The sequence below is a fragment of the Acanthaster planci genome, linkage group LG02, assembly GCF_054643075.1.
Source record: "Acanthaster planci isolate LZ-2023a linkage group LG02, COTS_SCS, whole genome shotgun sequence".
In the NCBI taxonomy this organism is placed as follows: domain Eukaryota; kingdom Metazoa; phylum Echinodermata; class Asteroidea; order Valvatida; family Acanthasteridae; genus Acanthaster; species Acanthaster planci.
This window is the reverse complement of record NC_141778.1, coordinates 31447554-31475503: the sequence shown is the minus strand read 5'-3', so window position 1 is coordinate 31475503 and position 27950 is coordinate 31447554. Positions and strand designations below refer to the sequence as shown.

General features: G+C 40.6%; 2 protein-coding genes across 3 annotated transcripts; both read left to right on the top strand.

The window, feature by feature from the left end:
- The first annotated feature begins 227 nt into the window (after nucleotides 1–227).
- LOC110977017 (large ribosomal subunit protein uL30m-like) lies at nucleotides 228–3330 on the top strand. Its single transcript, XM_022230774.2, has 3 exons — nucleotides 228–334; nucleotides 1168–1422; nucleotides 1848–3330. The coding sequence occupies exons 1-3, from the start codon at nucleotides 299–301 to the stop codon at nucleotides 2121–2123; spliced, it is 567 nt and encodes a 188-aa protein (XP_022086466.2). The 5' UTR covers nucleotides 228–298; the 3' UTR covers nucleotides 2124–3330.
- A 537-nt stretch (nucleotides 3331–3867) lies between these two features.
- Nucleotides 3868–27897, top strand: LOC110976855 (LON peptidase N-terminal domain and RING finger protein 3-like). 2 transcript variants are annotated; one of them, XM_022230499.2, is made up of 13 exons: nucleotides 3868–4085; nucleotides 7316–7939; nucleotides 15581–15699; nucleotides 16343–16465; nucleotides 18196–18393; nucleotides 18856–19375; nucleotides 19816–19897; nucleotides 20233–20347; nucleotides 20593–20714; nucleotides 21985–22164; nucleotides 22619–22788; nucleotides 23148–23290; nucleotides 23836–27897. In XM_022230499.2, the coding sequence occupies exons 2-13, from the start codon at nucleotides 7327–7329 to the stop codon at nucleotides 23989–23991; spliced, it is 2541 nt and encodes an 846-aa protein (XP_022086191.1). In that variant the 5' UTR covers nucleotides 3868–4085; nucleotides 7316–7326; the 3' UTR covers nucleotides 23992–27897. The 2 variants fall into 2 exon arrangements, with proteins under 2 accessions (XP_022086191.1, XP_022086190.1); XM_022230498.2 differs by having other exon boundaries at nucleotides 3870–4302.
- Nucleotides 27898–27950: the final 53 nt, after the last annotated feature.

The following is a 27950-nucleotide window of genomic DNA, read 5'->3' as shown; positions in this document are numbered from 1 at the left end:
AAAGCTCGTAGCCCAATTAACTAAATTAAGTTGAGCCTTCGACCCTTCCTCTGTAAAACTCACTCTTTCATTAGAGAATTTTCATTTAAAACTGGCCAGCAACCTCAATTGCGATTTCCTAACTCATCTGTCACAGTTGGGATGTCTCAACTCTTGTCGGGCCATGACCTAAGTTAGGAACATTTCCATAGTTGGGATGTAACAAAGGGCCGGTTCCATTTTCCATCTGCGCATTTTTCATATACCGTTAAAACTGTGTAGCGCCCTCAGTGAGCAAGTTGTGGAAAGCAAAACAAAAATGGCTGCACGTTGTGTGATTGAGAGATGTTCTCAGGTAAGATAGAAATGCTTTTATTATTATTTTTTAAGTTATGTTGGCCTAGAGAAAAAACAGGCATACTGTTCAAATCATGGTGTTCATATGCGTTGGCAGCATTTGCCAACATATGCTCCCCATTGGCGGAGGAGATGCGACATGCAGGTGTACTGAAGTTTCGTCTTCAATTGCCAGCCTGATACTATAGTAATACCAAGCCGGCTAGCGTTAGTAATTAGTATTCCTCTTTTTCGATTTGGACTGGATCGGTCATACTAACGCTCCACTACATTGCATTTAGTGAAGTGACAGCGGTTCTCAAAAATCCAAAGATTCACCAAAAATAGGCCTATCTTTTTCACAACCTACTGGCTTTCTTAAATGCCAAAGGAAAACTATTGGTGCTTTAGTGATATTTATGACTTCAAAATCTGTCAAAATCTGACCATTTTCGCTTGATATACACGCACAACACTTAAACTCTTCGCCGCCTGCTCCATTCAAATATGCGGACCGAGATTTTGCGATCGCAATAACTCTATGGGTAAACATGGTCCTCCCAGAAACACGCATGATTGGCCTATACGTGGTCTGGGCACAAGACTTGTTGATCGTGACGGTTGGGAGTGCTACCGACAACTGTTTCCTGGTCAATACATCTTGTGCCCCGACTACATATGTGCCGCTCCTGCAGTTTCTTTGTGGAGTGTTTGAAAAAGTGGAAACAGTTTGATGTTTTACAGACATAAAGTTGTTCACAAAAATGCATGGCTTGTGTGTCATCGAGTTCCACGATGCATCAGGAATGTTGAAACCTCAGCCTTTGCCTCTTACTACGTTCTTGTCCTCAGATGCTGACTCATGGGCCTCGCCACCTTCTCCCAGGCCTGCCTGGCCTCACCTTGGTGAGGACGCTGTGCTTGTCATCACTTCAGCTTGGTGCACGTCGGTACACGGGGCGGCCCACCTTAGCTGACCGCCCGGTGGTAAAAATGCCCGAGGGGGATGACAGACCGCACATGCTGCATGTTGTGTGGCGGATACGGTCAACCAAGAGGCGGCCGTATTGGGAGAGGGATGTCATCAAGCAGCTGATGTTGGAACGGGTAAAGAACTCTTACCGTTCAAATTACATGTACTTTTGACAACTCCCTGCCCCCTTGTTTTCAGGCTTTGATTAGTGTCTGACCATTTTTTTTCACATTGATGGCATCAAATTAAGAATAACATCTTTACTTCAGGGCAAACAGGCCTTGTTTTTACCCCAGTTTGTAGCTCAAGTAATCTGCAAACATCCAGAAATAAGCCCAGAGAGAACTGTCCAATTCCAGCATGTTGAATAAAGTAACAGAAAACAGAAAAGTTAGTGTTAAGAGGGAAGTCTGTGGGCTTTTCACAAAGTAAATGTAGACATTGAATTCACAGAGCATGGCTCAGCAATAGAAAGCTGTAACCTTCAGCAAGAATCCTTGTTTATGTCAAGTGAATTGTGACGTTTACATCTCCTGCCACAAATGTTTTTTTCCTGCAGAATTTCTTTCCAGTTGTGCACAAGAACACAGAGTCAGTGAATGCGCTCCTGAGGCAAGTCCGTCACCTGGTGCGGATTAAGCCCCTGGTCCTGAAGCATGGCCTCCCCCATGGGGACTATGACTCCACCCTCCTCAAGTGGAATGGTGAGTTTGTCGTCCGCCGCAAGCTGAACAGCCTAGGGCAGGAAGTCGTGACGGACGGGGGAGAGGAGTTAAAGGGCCGGCAGGAAGCAGGGGCTGAGAAGGAGCCTGCCAGGGACCCCGAGTCCAGATGACGACGACCAGGTTTGCCCACAGTGTCAGCAATCCTGTTTAACACTAGAGAGACCTCATCAAAGTTGATCATCAGATTTCATGATATGGTCATGCCATGTCCACTTCTCGGAACTCAAAAGCCACTGCATTCTACTTTGCATGTGCGGCTTGGAATCTTGATGGATTTGAAAGTGTTGCTGCACTAGATAGTACAGGAAAAAACATGTAGAGAATTGGATGGCCAATGATTAGCCTTATATTTTACAATGTTACACCGCCCATATCATCATCATTCCCATCTTCAGGATTTTCTCCACTGATGTAGGACAGTTATTTTGATACCAGGATAGACATACTGTTCTTGCAAAATACCTAGTTTTCCAAGGCAGGTTTGCCAAAAGTGTGATACATTTCTCACTGACATGTTTTCAATGAATATACTGGCTGGCACACCAGAGAGCATGACGTATAAATGACAATGAAAGCAAAGCCCTATGTTGGATTGTACCACAACCTCACAGATGAACATGTACTCAGTAATGGATATCTCCAAATGCACAGCAAGGCTGCCTGGGGCATTTCTGGAGGATAAATGGTGGTTGCAACCTTCCCCACTTTTTGCCAGTTTTGTCGGCAAGTTGTAGTTCCCATCAGCGGAAGTGGCCAGCTGTTGGAACAATGCGCGGCAGTTGTGAGTCTTGCCTCTAATGTTGACGACATCCATTTTGTCTTCAGTTTCCCTTGATTTGGAAGATTGCATAGCATAGATACTCTCTGAGGCTTCCTCGCTTTTCTGAATATCACACAGTGAGCTCGTTGTGTATGGTTGAACAAGATGACTTGGAATTCAGAAGAGTAGTTGCTGCAGGAGAGTTGATTAAGAATTTTTTTATGTGGGGTTGGTTCTGGTCTGAGCCCCTACCCTCCCAAAACAAATCCAGAATACAACATTAGGATGGGGTGTTTTGGGGTTAGTAGGAAGAATCACAAGTAAATTTTGTCTGAGAAGTTTGGTTAGTCCAAGGATTCATAAATATTTTGTCAGTTGATTAAATGTTTGCTTGTACCTGGTTTTGCTTGAAGCTGATTTTAAAAAATAATGTTCCGTGTACTTTTAAAATCCATGTCACTATAAAAAAATGGAATCTTCCCCCGAATGGATTTCTCTGCTCAGTTTGTTTAATTTGTAAATTAAAAACAAGGAATTCTAGCAATATGCAAGAATAATGTGTTACTTGTGAATTCTTTTGAAAAGCTTTTTTAGTTTTATATAAAAGGCAAATTGTCCTTGGGGCAAAAATATGTTGCAGTTCTGCCCCCGATATTTTGGAAGCCCGCCCTCATTCGCTCTCGACCCGAACGCAGGAGCGTGCGGTGGAATGCGTCCATATCGGACGAGTGGCCAGTCTAATCATGTTCACAGGTCTTTTTCTAAATCACGTGAATTTGATAATTCTCTAGAGCAAAATTGAGCTCCATCAAGGGTTTTCTGATCCTTAGCAGATAATGTCACTAATTTGAAGCCTATACAAGTACCGCCCGCTGAAGGTGAATCCGAGTTTTAAAATAAGCTCATTAACGCGGGCCGGCGGGCATGCAGCCGTTATTGCAAAACCACCAGAATGAGCGATTCCTGCAAGCAAAATCGAAGTCCAGTTTGGTGTCGCCACTGATCTCCATCAAAAAGACTATATAATGGAGATTAATGGGTGTTCATGCACAAAATTCTTGAGGAACGCGAGTAAATGACTTGACAAAAGTATCGATTCCATTGTAACAGATAAAACCGAATAATGAAAATCACTTACGAAATTTTAAGTGCAAACCATTACATAAGGTCAAAGTTCAAATCTTAGGTAATATACGAAGGGCGAATGACCTTGAATTTTGATGACTGAGAGCCCAGTGCCATCACAATCAGCGACGATGTGTTACGTACCGAACTTGCACTGGGAATATGTAACAACCAGACAACATATATCGTAAGTGTGACTTTTGAGTAATAACAATGTTAAAGTAGTGTTCGGGAGGGCAAGAATGAATTCGCCGTGGCCCAAACGACAGTGGATCACTTTAAAAGGGAGATTTGTGACGACTGACTTTGTTGGCCGTGCTGCACCGTGGTGGAAGAGAAAGAAAGACGCACATGTGCTTGCCAACCATGTCTGACGGGAGCGATTTGCATGATCATGTAATTTCGTAAGTTGCCTACACATCTACATGTGCCTGTACGGTCATCATTTAGGCCCAAGTATTTCCTTGCTCTATCATATCTATATCATGTCTATGGTGCAGTAGAGGTGAAGCCAGGATTTACAGAACTGTAAGTCACACACACACAAACTGACAGATTTGTGACTTGTACCATCATGACCGTGGCCACCACTGGGCCCACTGTTCCCAGATTTGTCGACATTCCACTATCAAGTATCATGACTACAAGTATCTTGTTTAATGTTTTAGTCTACTGCTTTGTGAAAAATCTAGGAAAACAGTGTGGCATTTTCAACGTTTAAATCAAAGGTCTTGTAATTTTGTGTGGGATAGCCACATCAGGCGTTGGCACAGCAAGCTGCAGATGCAGATACAAATTTATCTTGTGTAAAATCTATGGATTACAGGGCATTCATAGCAATCGAACAACATCGATCCGCAAGGTCAAGGTGGTGGAAAACGGGCATGACAGGTTTTCATTCCCTTTAAAAGGAGCAGTTTTCAACAGGTCATGCTGTTAAGTGTCAACAAGCGTCAATAAGTTATTCAAGCAAATTTGGGTCATCTCGTACCCCGGGACAACTCGTACCCAGGTCAACTCGTACCCCAGTCAACTCGTACCTGAGTCAATTCATACTCGAGTCAATTCGTATGCTTGCATGTACATGTATTATTGTCATCTGTGGATAATCTTTCCAGTGGCTGTTTTGCTTGTAAAGAATCAACTTTTTAATTAATTTCAATTGTTTAATTGATCAAGCTTGAGTCTTGCTCTGATCAGTATCCAATCAAAATTTTTGCATGGCCATTAATGACATCATTGGCCTGATAAGGAACGTAAGGGCGTGGCCACTGGAGATTGGCAAATATAATGCTAAATTTGAATATACAAAGATGTAGTGAGAATTTAAAACTTTGTGCAGCAGAATGCCGTATGTTGCATGTTCTCCGTTGATTATCAGTGAAATCTCACCACGTGCTTTTTACAACCATCATTGATGCAGGGCCATCGTAAGTTTGTTGCACGTGCGGAGCACTGGAGTGGCATTGGTGCGGTACAACTCGTCTCAATTTTTTTTTTCTTTTTTAATTTTTATCATGTTTTCTTGCATGCATTCCCATGCACTTTCAATGTTATGCCATTTTAAAACCGAACGTCCAAACCGACCAGTTTGGTTCGGTTCAAAAGTGCAATAATCCAAAATTTTTGGTTTGGTTTGGCGGTTCAGCAGCGGCACTATTCTAACTCACGGAGTACAAGTTGTCCTGGGTACGAGTGGTCCTAGGTATTAGTTGACGTGGGTATGAGATGACCAGGTTACGAGTTGATTTGGGCGGGAGTTTGGGGATACGAGTTGACCTGGGTACGAGTTGTCTCGGGTTCGAGTTGACCTGATTCCATTCAAGCATACAAAATGTTGATTAGGGTCCTACAGTATATATTAAATTCATTGTATTACATCAATCTGAAATGATATTTGAGTGTTGAAATTTGAGTGACAAAGTCAGGCCTGTTTGTGCAGTCCGACCAGCCGCCATCTTGCTTTCGCGTGGATGGCAGAGGAAAAAAAGATGGTGGCCCCCATATATCCCAACAAAATTTTCGTTTTCTGCAAGGAATATGGAAGCAAATTTGGTGTTTCTCTGACACAGTGGCAAGTGTTAGAGTTTCAAATATACAGTAAAGCCACTTTTAAATCTGTTTAGGGTATTTTTAAGTTGCTGACACGTTGTTGACGCCACTTTTGTGTGTTGACGCTAAAAAATAGCATGGCCGGTTTTCAACGGCTAGGATTAATCAATTAACATTGAAGAAATGCGCTCGTATACAATGTAGATGTAGCACTAGCATTGCAAAGTCACGAAAAAACTTTATCCAAGAATGCAGTTGACGTGTCTGTGACATTGAAACGAGTAGGTGTATGACATGTATGATAATGCACATGTGTGCGCACTGTCAATGACCACACTTTCATGTCTCTCTACACATCGATGAAGATCTAAAAACTCCATTCTTAGTTGATTCACTAATAATTATAAGCAAAGAAGAAATTATGTCCTGAAACATGTGAGGTTTAACATATGGAGTTGTACTTTTTGTTGAGGAAATCCCTTTCACCATTCCTCTCGGAAACAGCCACCATATTTAAATTATACCATTTTGCTCTGGGGGTGATTTTGAATCCTCTCCTTAAATTAATTTAAATTCACACTGATCCAATTTATTTCTTACTTAATACCTTACACTTACAAAAACCTTGCAGAACAAAATTTCTGTTTTCTTGAAAATTACAGCATTCTGGGTGGAAGGGTAGAAGCTTTTATTGTAATTTGAAATAGGACTGGGGGATTTACATGTACCGGTATGTAGGGCTGCACATAAGAGTATGGGTAAGTTGTCGTTTCTTCGAAGCAGCTTGTATGGATGTACACGTATGCTGCTTGTATTGCTGCACAAGGTAGTGTACAGATTCTGTCTGGTCAAATATGGATGGCTCTGTACATTTTCTTAGATAATGAGGAAAAACATCCTATGTCCAAGCACTGGCTGTCAAAACATGGATCACTTTATCACTAGCATTACATGACTGTCCAGTATACAGGTACACACGTGTGGTCTGTATCATTCAGTTATTCCATCCATACTGGTTACTCAAGTGAGAACATGTACATGTACACTTTGACGTAATACTGCAACTGAACAGTTTCCACAACATGGAATGTTGCACAGTTTGTCCCTGCATTTGAAGAGGCATGGTAGTCAATGAATAAACACAGAACAAATGCACGTGCCTGGACAGGATGTACATGTAGACAAGCTAGGCTAAATTGCTTCAAAGGACGAGTTTTCATGGTGACCATGGTGCCTGGCATACATGGACGGGCAAGTTACGAGTACATTGAAGGTAGTATCCATGGAACATAACCGGTATGTTTAGGAGCAATCATGTTGGATAACACAAATTCCATGGTGGTCTGTATTTTTTTTCATTAACAGAGTATCAAGCCATGGATCTTGCCAAGCAAGCTTTTAGTTGCAATAATTGTGAACTTGCGACAGAGATTTTTGATCACCTTCTGCACACTCATGGACCCAACATGGATTGGCTGATTGGAAGGGGAGATACCTACGCCCAGCGGGGGCACATGAACGAGGCACTGGGGGACTACATGCACGCCTTCCGCCTGGGCGAAGTGGTACCTGACCGGCTGAAAGGACTGGTGAATGCTCTCATTGCGTCGGTGGCCAAGAAGGGCAATCTGGAGGCCTCCATTCAGCAGTTCAGGGCTAAGCTCAGAGAGCAACCAGTGGACCTGTTGTCCTGTCCCGCGTGCCAGGCTCTGTTGTATGAGCCCGTGACCCTCCCCTGCGGCCACACCGCCTGCCGGGACTGCCTGCTGCACTCGGCTGAGGCTAGAACTTGCACCAAGTGCAAAGTTAAACATCCCCAGCTGGTCGCTGGGCACACGCTGAGGGTCAACGTGGTGCTGGGGGGTCTCCTGGAGAAATACTTCCCCCAAGAGACCAAAGCTCGACAGTTGCGGGTGGAAGGGAACAAGTTGTATGCCAAAGGAAAACTTCAGGATGCTGTACAAAAATATAGTGATGCAACAAAATTAGGTAAGGAATCACAGTGTCTTATGCAACATTTGCATAGAACTGTTCTCTACTGGGTTGAAACTTGACAAGACATAATAGTGAACAAAGCCATGCTCGCAAATGAGCTTTCTGTAATGTAGAGGGTCCATGTCAATGTATTTAAAGGACATCAGATGACTCCGAGATACACTGTACATGTAGTGTTATATGAGGTTATGTAAGTCGGCAGTTTAAGAATGAGCAGTTTTGAATTGTTGGTTTGTTTTTATTCATCATGGTTGCTTATTTTTTTTAAATTTTTTTTAACATATAGTTTTCTTGTCATCACTATCCGGCTTTTTCCCCAGTCCTATCAAACAGTTGAGCTTCCCTTTGAATGAAGTAAATCGAAACATTAATTGGGTTATTTGAAAGAAGCAGCATGGTGCATGGTACATGTAGCATGCACATCTTAATCCTGCAACAAGATTGGGGCATGTGATTTGGTTTCCTATATATTCCAGATCTAAGTTTTGGCCACGTACAGTACAGGTACAAGTATATGTATTGTATTCAAAATGTGAGAATCCTGGAAAACCAGTTAAAGGGATTGCTGTGAGGTGATCCAGGTTAATTTCTTAAAATGTGTAAAATTTGTATCTCAGAGATTCTGCACTTACTAGAACATGTACCCCCCCCAACAGTTTCACAGGTGGGACATATCTTTCAACAATCAAGTGTTTCATAAGGGTTATACTGTGCAAGCTGTCCCAGGAGGCATGGCTTGCCTTGGTTGTGTAAGGTGCATGTGGTGGCAATGGTGGGGAGAGGGGGTTGTGGACATTATGTACTCATACAGGGGGGATTTGTAAGCAAGCGCATTAGTTTGTACATATACATGTACATGTACATGTATATGTACATATACATGTACATGTATGTAGATGTACATGTAGGTCTATACATGTAGGTACTGTATGCTGGATGGTTGTGTAACAGATGCAATGACTCATGAGTGGTTACCTGTGTGTATTACCGGTAGGGACATGACAGGTACCAGCATACAATGTACATGTGCATGTACCAGCATGTGGCTCATGATCATGTGCATTTCATGTGTTATGCACATGTTGCAGGTTGTACATGTACATGCATGTAAAAAGCACAAGCTCAAGACAAATTGAGGCCATGTCTCTCAGTGAACCTTGCTCTGTGGTGAAACAGGCACAGGTGCCATGGCCGTAACATACAGTACATGTACAATGTTGATCCATGTACCAGGTACATGGACATGTGTACATATAACTATATGGTACATGTACATGCACAGAGTACAGTGTACATTACTTTGTATTTGGCATAATGCTGCTCTGAACGCTTGTCTCAGATATACAGTACTTGTTCATGTTGTGTACAATGTACATACACCATTACATGTACTGTACAAGTCTTCTACAGTACTTTGAGATTGGGAAGAGAAGAAAGAAGGCATGAGAAGACCATTCAGTGTCCTCAACCTGGCCCAGTTTAGGGCTAAGTTAATTTGAATAATTCATTATTCGAATACTCGACCTTCAATTTGATCGAATATCCGAAGATTCGGTCATACCAAGTGGCAGATTGTTGATGAACAATTCATACAAAATCAGTTGAACATGTACATGAACATTGTTATCAATATCATAGCTTCTCACATAGCTTGTCAGAGATGAACAAGACATATGTAGCCCTGTCAAAAATCTCTATTCCTTTTAATGTAAATTGTTGTTACGAATAATTAACTTTTAAAATCCAGATTTCTGACGCTTTTCATTTGAATCTGCTTGAAACAAGCCACCATAATGCAGTGTTCTCATTGTTTCATTCAAATATTCAAACTCGAAAAATAATATTTGACAATCAATCAAATATTTGGTTATTCGGATATTCGGCACGGCCCTAGCCCAGTTGGGTTTGTCATGGAATCTGAGGCAATCCTATTATAACACACAAATCACCCATGTAAGCTACTGGGTATCAGATCCACCCACTTCCTCCCTTCCCATAATAAAATTACAACTTGCAGGTTTACATCTGTTCACCTCACCTGTGATGTGGCTAAAAGTGAATCCATCTGCTTATTTTCCAAAGGAGTGGGCAAAATGAACTTGGTAGACAGATAGAAACTCCCGTTTAGTTTCATCAGGATTGTAGATTGTCTTGCTAATAGATAAGGCAACAGTAAGATCATGATGTGATATTTTGAAACAATGCCAATGGTTATACTTATACATGTACCTGTATATGACGTTCGTGGATACATACATGTACATGACATTCATATTCGTAGATGTAAAAACTTTCCTTGAAGTTGAAGCAAAGAAGCATTATTGTGCCATTGGGGGTTAATGCTGGGTTTGCATAGATTTTGCATGTTAGGAAAACATTCAAAGCCTTCTGTGTGATTCTTAAATGCAATTTTTTACAACACTCGATCCTATCTGGCTACTCCATTTTGAGTAAACATCACAAGATTCCCCTATATTCAAATCTTTGACAAAAAACAGGACCTCTTCAATCTGTAAATGGACTGAAGCCACAGAATATTAACTGCAAATTGTCCAGGAATGGTTTCAGCCTCAGTTTCAAATGGAATATGGGGAGGCATTTCTAGCATGAAAAGTCTATGGAAGTTGAACCCCTACACTGTACATTTCTGGTGCCCAGTGAAATGTTACACAACCCTCACTTGGATGAGACCACAATGTGTGAATGGGGCCTGCTGTTACACAAGAGTAAAGTCAGTTGTTGTGAAAGGGCAAGGACCAGCAGCCAAGCACAAAGGCTGCTCTTATGTATACACTACATTGACACTATGCTTACCATGTAGTTAATGTAACTAGGTCAGTTGTGTAACAGTCTAGGTACATGTATGCATTATGCGCTGTATGGTAGAACATGAACTGTACGTTATACATGTATGTAAATTCTCCCATGCTGATCTGATATAAATGCCCTGGATGGACTCTATATGTACATGTATGTCTGCACAGAGAGTTCTACTGTACTCTGTACATTGGTTTTCCTGAGTTGTCTTTTGTGTGGGGGTTCATATGTAATAGGGCCTTAATAGGACTTTGTATCATAGACAGCCCACTTTAATCAAGAGTCTGAGTGATACTACTGGTATGTGTATGTGCAGGAGCAACCTGAATTGAATGACCTTACTATTGATTCATAGATAAAGTTTGCTTACATATATGTAGGCTCAGGAAAAAAAATGAAGTTGATCAAAGTCATCCGTTATTCAACCAAAGAATTAACTGGGTCAGTTTGGCTGGCTGTTTATTTAAAGGTGCCCGTCATTTTTCCTGAAAAGATTTTTTTAATTATCGCTGGGATTGCTGATCACGAGCATGTTGAGTCCATTCATGTAGATAGGCCATTCCATAAAGTTACCAGTAGGTTCCAATTTTCTTTGTGTCCCTGTCAAATCTGATGTATGATGTTATGTGTCTAAAAGACATACTTTAATCTCCAAAACCACTTACATGCATACATGTACATGTAACTGTTGCAGATTACTTGCCAAGTAAGTGAAAGTTGTTTGAAGTCATTTTCAGTGACATATGTACATGTAGTTCCATGTCAAATTACATTCCATGTCAAATTCATTTGGCAATGAAACTCTAAGTGACCCAAATCTGAATTAATGCACTGAAATGTACATATGAGTAGTTATAATTTTGATAACGTAGCCTTTATCATTGAAGACATTAATTCCTCCTTATGATTTTTTATGTGTTGCTGTAAGATTTTTGCATTTCATGCAGAATAAGCCACTTACAAGTTAAATTTGAAAAAAATCTGGTACACTGTATTAACTGATTGCACAGAAATGTAGCAATTTGAATTCCCCAGACTAAAGACACTTTTGCTACATGTATACCTCATGATTCAGGGCAAGCTTTTGCATCGCGAGCACCATCTCTGGAATGGACTGGTTCCTCTGTACCATTCTTATCCATTGAGAACAGTGTATTGTTGCAAGGCATCTCTAGTCTTATTTATTTAAGCAAAGCTTGCCCCGAATCATGAGGTATGGCAACAGTGGTTTTTTAGTATGGAGAATTCAAGTTGTTATTTTAACGTGAATTTAAAGAATTCAGTGTACCAGATTTTATTCAAATTTAACTCGCAAATGGCTTCTTGTCATCTTTTTTCTGTTCTTCATATAATTTATGTCTTAATGGCTGCATTTTTGTTGACTTTCCCGGAATTTTTTTTGATAAGTTTTCAAATAAGTACCAGTTACTGGTATCTGCCCTGAGCAAGACCAAGAGAGGGCACAATTTTCCTAGCAACAGTGGTTGCTATGATGGGAATTGCACTCACTGGCTCACAAATGTATAGTTTTCTCATTCATTTATTGCACGTTATAGCACAGGATGTACAGAGACTGTTCCTGATTCCTTTTGAGATGCTCAAGCTGTTTATGGACAGTAATGAGGCAGAAACCAGGCTTCAGTAAAAGTTATCCAGTTGAGGATGTACATGATATGTACCTCGGTACATGTACAATGAAATCTTGGTAATTCGAAGTCAGTTAAGTTGAAAATTTTTTTCATCTCGTAGGCTGACTATTTATTGCCAAAAGAATAGGCTTGTGATGTGATGCCAAAAAAAACCACTGCCATAATCGCTTCAAAAATGAAAATCCGCCACGAGACCTTGTGCGAGTCACCACACTTGAACTGCTTGTGTTGCATGCATGCTGCAGCCGGCATGGCACACATGTACTGCAGCACCACCATGATCGTGCAAACCCTGTTGTCAGGCTAGCCTGACAGCTATCGCAGACCCATTCATGGACAGTCCAATCGCTGACTCTTTCCGATAACCATGTGACCACAGAAAGTGTTGTCATCAGAAAACCCAAGTGAAAAAAAACCCAAAATTCTGTGTTCTGGCCGGTGCATGCATAGTACTGTACCACATCCATGCATAGTCTTGTAGCTATAGTGTTTCTTTCGTATCGATCTTCACATTTCCTTCCTAATTTTGGCATTGTTAATCTTTCCCATTTATTTTTTGGTAGTGTGTGTGTTCGTTATTTTAAGACAAAATTTTTTACTTTTTTCAACACAAACATCAAACCTTCTTATAATGAGAATAAGTTTGGAATGATCATGCGACATACAGACATATTCTTTTTGACAAAAGTTTTAGAACCTAGCAGGAAAGTACAAACAATGGTAGGGGCCCAGGTGAAAAGTTAATTTTCAAGTAGGCGTGCCTGTTTTTGTATACCCGTATGTATACGTAGCATAATCATACATTTTAAGTTAAAACCCCAAGAATCTATTCAGAATGAAGTTTTTCAAATTGAAATGAAAACCGAAGTGAAGGCTTATTAAGCTAGTTATATTTCATTGATGCACATCCAAACAATTTTGTACCATGGAGCAGATGCCCCTATCCTTTAATTTCATCCTGGCTAAACACCAAGTATAAGCCATGGCTTATATTCCGAAAATTACTGTATTTCCCTTGGCAGAAAACGTACATGTACAGATACATGTAGATGTTGATGTAGTTCCAGACAACAATCAGATGCAGCCGTTAAACAGTCCCCGCCAACAAGGGGATGCTTATTCCAAGGATGAAAATATTTTGAATGATAAAATAATGACTGAATTATATTTCATATTTTTCATTCAATATATTAGATATTAATTTGTATTTTAGTTGATGCTCTTTTGATACCTTTACCTAGGAAAGTGTAATCAATTTGGTGCAGTAAACCTGAATGAAGACATTCTAGTCAAGCACTTGTCCTTCCTAAAACAGAGCCCAAATAATGACACTACATGTACAATTGGGGCACTTCAAAGGGTGCCTCCATATGTTTGTAATAATGCCTTTTTACCCCACTCGCTGCGCAATCCTGCCCTGCCCCCACCCCCAGCAATCTGTTGATATAAATTACATTTAACTTGACATCTCAAGATGGATTTCTGCAGCTTTTCGGCACGTCATTCCAACAAGCCCTATCCATGTACATATGATACGATTGGTATATTACATGTGTGGAGTCAGTTATAAAAAAGGAGAAAAACCCTGGCAACCTTCCAAAATGAAAACATGTTAACCTGTACTTGTTGGTCAGGCTTAACTTCTAATTGAGTTATTGATCAGCTACATGTACATATAAATGTTGACTCAATTTTCTGTGTACATGTGTTCAATCACTACTGTTCACATGCATGTCTCATAAAACATGTAATGTGTGGAGACCATTCAAAGACAGTGTGGAAAGTACAGGTACAGTCGATCGGTAATACGTGCTCGGTTAAGACAAGACTCCGGTTTAGAAGAGCATACATGTATTTTACTAGTCCTGACTCAATTGTGCATATTCCTATGAGGGAAAAACATGCACAATACAAGCTCTCCTGGTGTGATTTGCACACCAGCCGAGTGCAAATCTATTGTTATCTTTTTATTTAGTATGTGCTTGTTTAAAGGCAACTTGTCAATCAGCCAGTCCATTCCATTTTGAAAGGTGCTTCCATAATTTATTCATGTACAGTAGTCACTGTAGTACAGCGCTGCAGATTTTTCTCACTGGGTCAAGCTGTTTGGGTCCATTGCCGCAAGAGAGACGAAGAATGGGTGTTTTCGGTTCCCGCACCCAACATAGAAATGCTTTGTAGTGGCTCTTGTGCCACCTGAACACAAGTGTGTCACCAAAAGCTCTACAATACTTAGGACATTGGTGATTCCCCAGCCCCCCAAAAATTCCCCAAGACCAAAGTCCCCTAGGAAACAAATGAAATTGTGTTCTGTAACCAAACACCCGACCAGAAAAAATGTCCACACCCACTGAAATATTGTTACACGCTCTCCACTGTAACGAGAAATACATGTATATCACCTCATCTGAGTTTTAATTTCTGTAAATTTTTAGTTTAATTAAGAAAATCATGACTAAACCTTGGTTTTCAGTCCAAACATCCACAAATGTTAAAGAAAAAGTGCATCCCTTGCTAATAATTTTTACCAAACCCGATATTCGCCCTCTACTGTGACACAGTTAGAAACAAGGCATGTCTGCGTGGGTCTGTGCCCTAGTTACTGGGAGTCCAGTGACTGTAATGTTGGGTCCTTATTGACGACTTTGTTCACCACAGAAAGTCAATAAAGAACAGCTTGAAGGAAAGTGTACCAGTATGTCTGGCCTTCCTCTCAGTCATGCATATTAATCCACTCATTCAGCTGCCTTCATTGTGAACCACTTTTAAATATTCATTCCTGAGTGAATAATTAAGTATTTCCCTTCTTTTAATACATTTCACTCTGAATTTTCAATTTTGAAAATAAATACTCAAATATTTGATAATTGATCTAATATTCACAACGTCCACACAACCCTGCATTGTGCTCGAATTTCATTTCTATGTTTTTTTTTTAGTACAGACTGTAAAGCTAAATGTACATGAATACCTGTATGACATTACATGTTGATAAACTTGACCAAGGACATTGTTGTGAAGAATTATCCGAAAGCTTCAGTATCATATTAATATAAATCTTAATGTGATGTGTATGAAGTACATGTGCATCTGAAATGACAAATGCCAACATTTACTTGCATAGAACATTATCTGTATTGCCCACATCTCTTCTTCCATTCCTTCTTAGTACCCCAGGACCATTATGTGTTGAGCAACAGGTCTCATGTGTACACGGGATTGAAGCAATATGAGGAAGCACTTAAGGATGCGGAGGCTGTGTGCGGACTCCGACCAGACTGGTCAAAGGTAGGAGAAATAATTGATGGCTTGCATTGAGCACCTGTGTAAACGAGGGCACCCAGGCCATTGCAAAGCTGTTAAAATATGTACATGGAACTCACATGTACATGTTGACAAAGTTCAGTAGCCTGTTATGGTTAACAGACACAGTTATTTTTGTTTGTCTTGGCTCTTGAAGTTTAATAGGCTGAAACCTTGTCATATTCATGTAAAGGTTTGTCAATTTATGCTGTCTGAGGCTTATGCTGTGTATTTGGCCTGACACACATGTTATTCTCATCGTGAATTTTTACATTTGTTGTGTAAATTTGAAGAACTGTGTTCATACATGTAATTATCAACCTGGTTCATGAAAAGTAGCAAATTACTTGTGTATGAGCATGCGGGCCTGGACTAAAACCCTTTTTTTACTCGCCCACCGGGCAAGTTAACTTATCTGGTCACTAGCCTGTGGGAATTTTCACAAGCCCATTGGACATTGTTAAGCAAAACTAACTTCCATATGTGTATACTGGGTCTTTTCAACTTTATTTTTTGTTTACTTATTACTGTGGCGCCATGCTGTCAATTCTCAAACTTAAAATTGGAGGATTCAACGATGGGAAGAACTAGTTTTTTCCTTTCTCACCAAGAGTGGTCTCATTTCCAGGGTTATTATCGCAAGGGCATGGCCCTGACAGGTCTGCAGCAGCAGGAAGAAGCCATGGTGGCATTTCTACAGAGCTTAATTCTAGACCCTTATTCATCATCGTCAAGAAAAAGCCTGGAAAAGGTAATGATTCCCAGCCCCTTGCCCTTTTTGAATTATTTCTTCATTCTTGTCATCTCTAATGAAGATAAGCTCTGATCAGTGGACAGCACTGCGTTTCATGGAGGCCCTTATACTTACAAGGAATAGAAGGGTGCTTAGGGCAGCCGCTGGTCGGTCCACATCTGTAGAGAGATGTCAGTGAGAAGCAGTTACAGTTTTAGAGGTGGGACAAAAACCCCAGGAGAATTCTCTGGGTAAAACCCATGGAATTAGGTAGGGATTGAACCTAATCTACACATGAACTTAGCTGGGAATCAAACCCGGGCTGCAGAAGTGAAAGGCAAGGGAAAATGATTATGCCAACCTCACTCCCCTCCCATTTTGATGTTCCTTATTTCAATAGTTTGTTCAACCTCTCGGAAATGTGTCAACTAATGTCAGACTTCCACTGTCAAGGGAAAAGTTTCTTGACTTCTTAGTTTATTCACTTGCACCCAATAGTACTCCAATGGGTTTCCACCTGTTATCTCACTCATACAGGTTATAACCCTAACCCACGAGAGCCTGTTTGCTGGGGCACATTCTCAATCCTCCAAAATCCTCCGATTGCCCAACTTCAAAAACTGCATTTATCCGCAATCCTGCAAAACCGGCAATTTTTTTTTTTGCAATTTTGCAAATCCTCAATCCTCAAAAAATCTTCCAACTCATAAAACCTTCTGGGGGAAGGGGGGAGGGGATGGCACATACTTTGAAATAACTGTACAACAGCCATACATGTATGTACATATTGTGATAGAATGATCCACTTTCTTTGTTATAAACAAAGCAGACATGGGCCTTTGTTGTTACACATTGCAGTTGAGGGATTGTGTAACTTATGTCCAGCAGCAGTGAACAATGAACATACTCTCCTTGGATTCATGTATATTGTAAACAGTATAATATGTGACCATATGCACCACTACATGACTGATTTTTTGTACTTCATTCACCATTCATCCTCAATCGTCCAAACTCCTCCAGTGCTCAAATTATCATTCATCCTGAATTCTCCCAAATCCTCTGAAACTACCCAGAGGATTTGGAGGATTGAGGTGGGTTAGGGTTAAGCACCAACTATGAATAAACCATTGGTCAATATCTTCTTATTTGTGCAGTGCTGTTCCATGGGAATGATGCACTATCTAACTTGAATAATCTCAATGATCTAGTTGTTACCTTTGTCACTACTCTAACAGGTGGTGTCAGCTCACACAATTCTTCTCAGGAACCGCCCTGCATGTACTTTTACAAGTACTCAATTACTAATAACACGAACCAGCAGTGCAACAGTGCTGCGTGGTCTGGTTTCAGAGAGGGTTTGAATTGAATTGAAGTAGAACTGTGGTTGACTGTACTTGTACATGTACATGTAGTTGATTCTCCCAGTTCCAAGATACCGCTACAGTAGTCGGATTAAATTTGTAATCTTTCTAGACCACTCACTGTAGCCTTTAACAACATGGGACAAATGATGATTTTCGTTTACAGGTGTATGTATTACATACATGTTAGGTGCGAAACAATGCAGCGTGTACATGTTTACAAAATAGTAGGTTCATTATTACTTTTGTTAACGTGTGGGTCTTCTAACAAGTCTTGGTTCATAAATTTCACAAGGTTTTCTTGTAAAATGAATTTGACACCTGGCCTCTGAGAAAAATCAATTGATGAACTATAACAATCAGGCTTATTCTGTTTCCCATAAGGTCCTGCACGATCTCCTCTCCCCAGTGCAGCCAGCCACCATCAAGTGCCTGGAGCTGCAAAGGGGTTACCCAAGGCCTCTGCGATCAGGGGCCTCGGCAGGGCCGGGGCTGTTTGCCCGGGGGATCTCGGACCTAGCTGAGGAGGTGGCACTGGGGCTCAAGGCAGTCAATCAGCTGTTTGTTGATTGTCCGACCGAGGTATGGTGAAACCATTTTCTTTTTGCAGACATTAACTGATTGAATGTATCTCAATGGGGAAGCCAACACATTGCTGTAACATTTAAACAGTATAACACTGATAGCTTGTTGGTTTACCTAGAGGTAAATGTGTAGCGTGTCGGAGCCTGTTGGTCTTGTATTGGGGAAAGACTGTCTAGGGAACACAGTATGGTTTCCTTACATCTCTCCTCTGTTAGACCAAATGAATACTCCTCAGTGTGAGTAAGTCATGTACAGGATATCCTAAACAATAAAAAAAGCAGCATTTAGATAACCTTATGGAATAGAGCTGATCTTTCTACAGTGGCCTGATTAGCAGGGGTATTAATGATGTAGCATTAATTACATTTGATAGACGTGCTGACGTAAGTAATACACATTCATTATTTTGCATAGGAGTCAATGTCATGGCTAAAAACAATTTTGGTTGTCCTCAAACAGGAAACTAAAGAAAAGTTCCCAGATGGTGGAAAAAAAGATGCTGCAAGTATCAGTAAAATAGGAGGGGCTGGAACAGAGTCTAAGTTGAACACAAAAACTGGAGTCTGTACATCCGAGAATACACGTGCACCTTCTGCTGAAGTCACACCCACATTTGAAGCAGGGACCACTCCCACTTTGGAAGCCAAGCTGACACCTGGCTCCACATCTAAATCAGAAGCTGTGGCCTCACCTGGATCTCTGCATGCACCAAAAGGTGCGCCTACCTCAGGATCCACACTTGCTTCAGAAGCCACGTCCACTCTTGAATCCACGCCCCCATCTGTGGCCACGCCCCCACTGGATGTCTCCCCCACCCGGCAGTCTCCCTCTCATCGGAAACCAGGAGAGTCTGCGTGCTCTTGGAACAGAGGGGAAATGTCAGCGTCTGAGTTCCTGACAATGCGCAAACGCAAGCGATGCGTGTCCGGCAGTGACACCATCATGAGTCCCATCCGAAAAGTAGAATTCAAGTTTGCCCGTGAGTATGGTCTGAACCTCTCTGACTAGTGTCCGATGATGTAGAACCTAGGCAATAGAGAAAAAGGTTCCTCATGTCTATTAAGATGCCATGGATGCAAGGAGTGCAAATTTTACTTTTCCCATCCAGTTTTGCACAGAGTCCTATGCAACTTTGCATCAACAGAATGTATATTACTTCTAGTCTGTAGCACCCCCCTTCTCCCAAAAGAGTTAATGTTACGGGGCCCAAAGTGATGAAAATGGGAACATCCCCAAGTCTGACTTGTAGAAACATACTCCTTGTGTCTGAATGCTCACAGTTCAGAATAATTAGCTCTAAGTGTGTTGCGTTTTATACATAACAAAATTAAGTATGCTGAAAGGATGTAGGTTGAGTCTATACCTTTTCCCTCTCAGAAAAAATTGTGAATGTTTTTTTGCTAATTTTTTTTTTGTCAGGTGTGGACGTGGTACGACAAACAAGGGCAGTCCCCAAGGAAAAAATAGACAAGGAAGACTACGAGTGCAGCTTGTGTTTCAGGTGGGTCAAATGAGGAGAAAAGGAATGAACCTCCTAAGGATGGCATCTTTGCAAACAGTGTTATATGTTGCACCTGCACAGCCCTGTTTCCGCTGCATCAGTGCAACTATCTTCCTGTGTTGTATCTTGTAGCTCACTTTGTTGCGTCAGTGTTGATACTCTGTCTTATAACAACATTTTGTGGTGTTGGTGCAACCTAATGGAAATACACAGATTCGAAAATGTACATGCCTCCATGGACATGGTACGCTTCCTGAAACGCCTTTGCCCGTCATGTTACATCACGTGAAAAACCTCTTTACATAAGACATGCTTGTTTTTGACCCTTTTTGTAGATTGTTTTTGGAGCCACTGACTACACCTTGCGGTCACACCTTCTGCAAGGTCTGCCTGAACCGTTCTCTGGACTACAACAACTTGTGCCCGCTATGCAAGGACTCCCTGGCAGAGGTGATTGCAGTGAACTGATATAAATCCTAAGTTGGCTGCCTGCACACCCTGGAATTGTTTAGGCTGCCTTGTGTTATACACATCAGGGCTACGTCATACAAAGCCTTTTTTAAATCTGAGCTGTGTTGGGACCAAGAATGTTAAGTCACAGAACCTGAGATGAGGAATATCCTTCTTGCATCACAGGCCGGCCATTGGTATGAGTGTCTTGATGAAAGTATGGTCATTTATTTGTCTCTTTGCAGTATCTGGCCCAACGCAACAACACCGTATGTGAGGTGGTGCTGCATCTCTTGCAGAAATACCTGGGGGAGGAGTATCAGGAGCGGGAAGAACAGCACACAAAGGAGATGGAGGCGATGGCAAGGTAGGTGAAGTCATTCCCACAGCTGCCGCCCTTCCCTCTCATTGTCAGTTTTCATCCAGCATTTGGAAATTCGAGGGAAGGCATGATATCTGTGTCTTAATAAGTGAATACATTTTTTAAAAGGCTACTTTTTTAGGTTTCCTCTGAAATACTTGCATTAAATCTGTATATTTGCATACCTGCCAACTAGTACAATTTTGGCATATTTTGTATGAGAAATTGCTGAAAATACGACCGTACGTTTTTATTACCATAAAAACCGGATTTCGGTAATTTTGACACAGAAAAAAAGAGGGTGCTGTGTGAAATCTAAGCTAAAATAGCTAAAGCGGCTGCGAGCAAGACTAGCCACATGTCATGCGGTTTGTTACACGAACTTGTAAAGTAGAGCGTTGGTGATAGGTGTGCGCAGTGTACACATGCCCCTGGTAGCAGACATATCAACCAGTTGGAATGTCGCATACCAAACCGATTTGCATGCATTGCGGAGTGTACGGTCGTGTGCATGCAAAAAATTTTCCCGACATAATCGTAAAACTGCGTGAATGAAGATGGCTTCAACTTCTAAAAAAGACACCAAAAAACAGAAGCGATCTTTCAAAAGGGAATATACAGAGAAATTTGAATTCGTATTACCTTCCCAGAGAGGTGAACATTACGCTCGCTGCACTTTGTGTAGTTCTGACTTCAGTATCGCGCATTGTGGGAATTATGATGTATCTCACTACATCAAAAGCAGTAAACACCGCGACATCGCTGAAAGGAAGAATGCGACCCACAGCATCAGAAAGTTCAAGTCTTCTGAAGATTTAAGCACCATCAGAGCCAAGACCCTTTGGACAGATTGCGAATCTGCCATTTGCGTTGTCGGATGATTTCACGGACATAGAAAAGACGATATTTCCAGACAGCAAAATTGCATCCCAGTTTCCTTGTCGTAGGACAAAAACTACCGCTAATTGCACAAACCATGCGTATTAAAGTTCAAATAGTATGTAGTCACACAAAAGTACTTGTAAGCTTGTCTTTCCTGTTTGTTTAGGAAAAAACACATTTTTATTGAAAAATACACATTTTGGAACCTCTGAATACCCTTTTGCCATTCCAAAGGTTGGCAGGTCTGTATTTGTTTCATGTATTGAATGACAAGATCAAACATAATTGTTCTGGAGTGTAAATAATTTCACCACCAAGATGTGATTACTCACCGAGGAGAGCAGTGATGTATTGCTCACTTGAAAAGCCAACTTCCAAATCATTTCACTGGCAGGTACGTGAATGACCAAATGCAGTGCGAGGTTCCCATCTTTGTCTGCACATTGGCATTTCCCACAATTCCCTGCCCACTGCACATCTTTGAGCCTCGCTATCGGCTGATGATTCGGCAGACGATGGATTCGGGAGCTCGACAATTTGGCATGTGCCTTCCTGATGACAGCAATCCAGAGGGGTAGGTTGCGTTTTCATCCGAAATCTTGTAAATAATAAAAGATCATACCTATAAGCAGCACACTAAATCTCCTTTGAGTTGCGAGACTTTTTTTTTTATCTCTCAAATGAAATGGGCAGTTGGCACATACGTTTACATGCAGTCATTTTTCCTTGTTGATGCGAAATCCCACTTGCATCCCTAATTAAGAAGCATCAAAGTTAATCTCCAATACCAGTGTGAATTTGACATCATGCTGCTTTCACAGTGAGTAGAAGAAATGCCCAAATCCACACTGAGTAGTATTTGTGAGGCATCTAGCCAGGCAAGAAATTCTAAACTCTAACCACTCTAGACTTTGTTCCTCGGACATTGGAAAAGGTATTTGATGGAGTGAGATTGACATAAAGTTGTTGTTCATTGTAGTTGTAATTTGAATTTAACATTTTGGAGGTAACTCTTTCAAACTGCTCAGGCATGAGGACATTGGCTGCATGCTGGAGATCCAGGATGTGGAGCATCTGCCCGACGGCAGGTCCATCATCAAGACCATCGGTGGTCGTCGCTTCAAGGTACTGTCCAGAGGAATGCGGGATGGCTACAACACAGCCATGGTGGAGTTCATCAAAGATGTGGAGGTGACAGGTAGGATGCTCTTCAGTGTTCGCTGTTGAGACCGTCACAGGACCAGTCACACATAATTAGGCGAATAGTGACAAAGGGATCCCTCTGTTGCAGTTAACTTGAAAAGTTTGGTCATGTCAGGGTCTCTTGGGGTCAAGTCACAGGTCTTAAAGTGTCCGCAACGTCAAGTTTGATGCTGTTAGCATGATGGCTGAGTTTGAAGATGTGTACATTTTGAACTCGGTGGAAAGGAGTGTCAAGTAGTTGGGTTCGTTGTCACATGATGTTTTGGGAACTTGAAAATGGTCGTTAATCCATGACAAGCAGTGACGTAATTGTTCTTGATCAACCTACCCCAACCCCCATTACTTTGTTTTCAGGTGATGAGGTTGCCGTGGTGACAGCTCTTGAGATGGAAGTTTACCAGCAGGCCCAGTCCTGGTTCAATTCACTGCCAATCTTTCACCAGACCCGTATCATTGCCCACTTTGGCCCCACCCCAGCAAGAGAGGATAACCCTCTGGTAAGTGAAAAAAAATATATATAAAGGATTTTAGAGGTGTACAAGCTCTTTGCGGTGTAGTACTTTTTTTACTACAGCCCTCCAAAATACATTTTTGTTCTTTAACTTTATTTTCAATTTTGGTTTGCCATTTTAACAGGTATTTTACTGCTGCTATGGTTTTTATGCTAATGCTTATTGCCATTCATTAGCAAAAAGAAAGAAGGCCTCAAAAGGCAATAATCACATTATCAGAGCTAAATGTAAGAATGTGTATTTATCCCTCGGCTATTCAAAGCCCTGAAGGTCCCACAATGAGCCAGCATGCCCAAAATAAATCCTAGCTGAGGTCATTTGGATGTGTGTGTGTGCAAGGGCTGCCCTATCAACACAACCCTTCACACACTCACGAGTGTGCTTTGTACCTGTATGACTGTGCTGTTTTGAAATAGTGAACTGGGGTTTCATGATTACTTTTCAGCCCCAATCTGACCTTGTTTTTTGGGATTTTAAGTGAAGACTCTCCTTTTTCACCATCCCCTTGACTCCCTCCCCTCCCCTTCTAGGCTTGTCCCCAGGGGCCGTCTTGGACCTGGTGGCTGTTAGCTATACTTCCCCTCAGCAAACGCATCCAGCTGACTATACTGGCCAAGCCCAGCCTCAAAGACCGTCTCAACGCCCTCCAACGGTGCCTTGTCCGCATATCCGGCTTCCAGTTCTGACTAGGGGACAGCGTCATTGTCAGCCTAGCCAGCAGCTCGGATGTCGGGTCCTGAATTCTTCTTGTGCTTTGTACTTGGAATGTAAATATTTTAGGATAACACTAACACTAAACCTAACTCGAGTGTCAAAAAAAGCTGTAAGATGTATTTGAAATCAATTTTTTCTTTCAGTGGCAACCCAAATTTTAAGCCTCTTAAACCACCGTTTTTGTGGCATATCTGTCCTGGATTTTTGTGTGTATTTTGAGTGAACGTTATTCAAATTGATTCTCAATAAGTGTGATTTTGGGTCGTCAGAAAGGCAAAGAATGACAATTTTGTTGGTTTTTATGTTGATCAGTGATATTCAGTTCTCCAAAGAATTTTGAATTAACAAACCAGCCAGGAATGCCCTTTTTTCAATCTTGTGCTGTCTTTAAGTTAATATAAATCCAGTTGAGATGTTCTTTGATCTCTAGTATTAGTAATTGTGAGTTGAAAAATAATCAGTAACCATTATTACCTCATTTCTCAGTAGGTTACTGAGCATTAGACAGGAGGTTATCTATAGATATCACATTTAGAGTTCAATTAGAAAAATAAAACGATTGATGGATTGTAAATTGTAGTTTGTACGTAAGGTCTATTATGACAAAGTATTAACCCTAACTGTCCCAAATCTTCCTATTTCAATATTTTTTACATGCACCTTAGGAGGTTAGGGTTAAAGGTGGATACTTTAAACTGAAAAATCATCTGTTTTTGGTTTCTGGCATGAAGATCTTGCATACCGTTGTAACCAAACTTTGTAACAGTGGCCTAATTCTGGACTCAGTGGAGGCCTATTTTATCCAATTGTTGTAGGGGTATAAAAGCAAATTTAATTTCACTTTTGTTGTACCACTTGGTTACAGGAATTTCACTGTGCTGTATTTTTATTATTTATGAAATCAAACCAAATTACTGAAAATGTAGCATTACTGCACTAAAATTAAAAAATACATGTAATCAACATCCTCAACTATATTGAAGTTGCCTCGCTGCATCACATGTTTAAAAAGAATGAAAAGTAAACTTTATAGAAGGTTGCACATATTCATATCAGGTTTGATTTACATTTGAAAATGATTTACAATGAAATGAAATTTGGAATTAAACCCTTTTTTTAATCGTCAAATTTCTTGTAGATATGAGCAGGCACAGGTACATGTAGTTGTTTTGTGATACATTGTAATTTTTGTCTCAAACCTTTCTTCATTTTGTGTATTTTCTATTACTGTCAAAGCAATACATGTATAGTGTAATGTTTTAAGCTGACTTGGCCTTAAAAAGAAAAGGTAACATGGGGAGATAGAAAAGGAAGTGATTCCGTTGGAAAGGAAGTGATTCCGTTGTTGTATCATAAGATCTGACCTAATTGCCTTTATTCTGAACTCATGATGTACAGCCATAGTTAGCATTGTAAGTGCATCAGAAAGGTGATCAATGAAAAACGGAAGAGCTAGGCCCACATGATTTTACAGAAATACATAAACTACTGTTGGCTGTCTGCCAACTTGTCAGATTGTCCCAGTCACTTTTCAGTAAATATAAACATGGGCGCAGATCCCATCACTTTGAAGAAGCAAAATTATTTCAATACACAGTTGTTTCCTTTTCCCCCGCCCACGTATTGTTAAATCCTCATTAACAACACATAAATGCAGGCCTCAAAGTTAAAGTGGGCGCGACCAAGATTAGTTCTTAGTCTAAATACCAGCTGCAGAGCAAGGAATGTGTTTCCAGTGAAATTGCTAAAAAAAAAAAATTCATCACGTTTATGTGTACATTATTTGCTTTTCTGGAGGTGTTTGATGGGAAAGCTTGTGTTTGGGTATTTTGATGCATGCTCAGGCTAGTCACCATGAACAAAGCAATTTTCCCCTCTCAGAAGTTGGATGTAGAAACGAGTGTCATCTACGAGTGTATTTTGTATATACATGTTGATAGAGATGGATTTTTGTTTTCTTCCAGCTGGGAGAATTGCAAAACTTGATCCCCCACAGGATAAAAAAAGGCTACTAATGCGGAATAAATTCTGGTTTGAACAACACCTTTTAAACTTAAAGTGAATGTAGATGGTTTAGTTCATTGCACCAAAAAGGCTGCTGTCTAAGTTTTGTCTTCTAACAAAATCGGTTTGCTGTCGTGAAACGTATATTTCTTTTAGGAAATCCAAGCTTTCCAGTGAATTTGTCACATTGCAGACTCGAAAACAAACATCCAGACTTTCAATTCATGAACAGGCTGAATTACATTTTAAGGTATGACAAAAGGAGTCCACATTTTCACATTCAACAAATGTGATTATCAGTAAGACTTAAGTGATACAGCAGACTACACTGCAGCTGGAAGAAGCTTATTTGAATATACAGTTATCAGTTATAATGCAAAGCAGCTAAATGTGCAATGTACATGTAAATACATGTATGTAGCACAGAAGCTCCAACCTTCTACATGCACATGTATATTTGAATCTTGACCAGTTGTCCATTTGCCAGAACTAGTTCACTAATTTAAACATTCAAAAACATCCTTTTTAGAAGAAAATTGAAAAGCATAAACAAACATTTCTCTTCCATTGCACATATCTTTTCATGACATTCTCACTTGTATTCATCAATGTACATGTACATATTTAAAGTTGCTTTGAACTCAGATAATTTTTTTGAAATCTCATTATCCACTTAATACTGCTGCAGTATTGTACAATCATTCCATTGGCAGTAGAGGGTTTAAAAATGGTTCTGAAAAAAATGAGGCACTAAACTAATATGGTTGACCAATTTAGCCCTGGGCAGCACGGTAACTTTGTTTTGTTACAGTTGACAATTGTTCAGAACTCAAAAGTGGTGTCTTCAAAATAATTGTCAAGGTGTCCATGAGGGGCAGTGTATGTTTGTGATCAAGTGAAATTGAATGCAAGTTTGTCTTGGGAAAAAAATGAAGTGCTGGTCAGTGTCAGTGAAGATGTATTTCAGGACAGCAACTTCAAGGAGTGGTTCAAATTAAGGGTATCACAGAAGGAATTGGTCTGGGTCAGATTTATGATGGAACAAAAAGAATTAACACTCTATGTTGTGTACATTTGATGGGATGAACTTGCAAGTGACATCACATGGCAGATTATGATTGATTATGGAGATGCTCAGTGTCAGTAACTTGTACTTCCAGTTGTGAATGGTTTGGCCCATAGCAGTTTATATCCAGGGGAAATTTGAAGAGTCTGAGATAACAAGGGATGTCTAAGGACCTCGGGGCCAGTTTTGAGCCAGTCAGGGGCATATATACCTATCATCAGAAAATGAGCTTTAAGTTGAAATTTTCGAAAATTGATATACTGGTTTATTTGAATTAACAGAAGAAGAGCTTTCCAGTGGTATATACATGTAACACTTGAGGTAAAAGTAGGCTGACAATGTGACTTCATTCTAGTGGCTTTGGGTCTTTGTTTCTGTCTCCGTTTCAACATTTCTGACCAGGCAAGAGTAATGCTGTCATCAATATTGGTAAGAAAATGAGAATTTACATATCTGATCCTGCCAAAAATTTGCAATTAAAAGGCAAGACGGGTTGCTCTTTCCAAATATTACGAAACTCAAAAGTTGATCTCCCCTTCAATTTCAAGAACCATACAACAGGAAACAGTGGAATGCGACTTACAACTTATTTATTGTGACAGGTCTCACATGGTGGTTAGCAAATTTGAGAATATGTAGACTGCTCAGTGAGGCTGTGAAGGATGACTGTCTGCCCCTTGGGTTTGTAGTTCCTGCCAAAGGAGCATGCTTTGTACTGTTACATAAAACTAGCTAGGCAGAAATCAACATGGTTTCCCTATGATCAGTTTATAACTCTGAATAAACTATTGCTTCCACAAAAATCAAAGTGTTATTGTCTGGACTCTATTCTGTTGTTTATTTTAGTTGTGTTCTATTCCT

Excerpts from the sequence above, each read along its gene's own strand:
- LOC110977017 (XM_022230774.2), top strand. The coding sequence starts at position 299 with ATGGCTGCACGTTGTGTGATTGAGAGATGTTCTCAG. Across the intron at positions 335-1,167 it reads TGATTGAGAGATGTTCTCAG|ATGCTGACTCATGGGCCTCG; the intron begins GTAAGATAGAAA and ends TCTTGTCCTCAG. Across the intron at positions 1,423-1,847 it reads AGCAGCTGATGTTGGAACGG|AATTTCTTTCCAGTTGTGCA; the intron begins GTAAAGAACTCT and ends TTTTTCCTGCAG.
- LOC110976855 (XM_022230499.2), top strand. The coding sequence starts at position 7,327 with ATGGATCTTGCCAAGCAAGCTTTTAGTTGCAATAATTGTGAACTTGCG. Across the intron at positions 16,466-18,195 it reads CAAGAAAAAGCCTGGAAAAG|GTCCTGCACGATCTCCTCTC; the intron begins GTAATGATTCCC and ends GTTTCCCATAAG. Across the intron at positions 20,348-20,592 it reads GCAAGGACTCCCTGGCAGAG|TATCTGGCCCAACGCAACAA; the intron begins GTGATTGCAGTG and ends GTCTCTTTGCAG.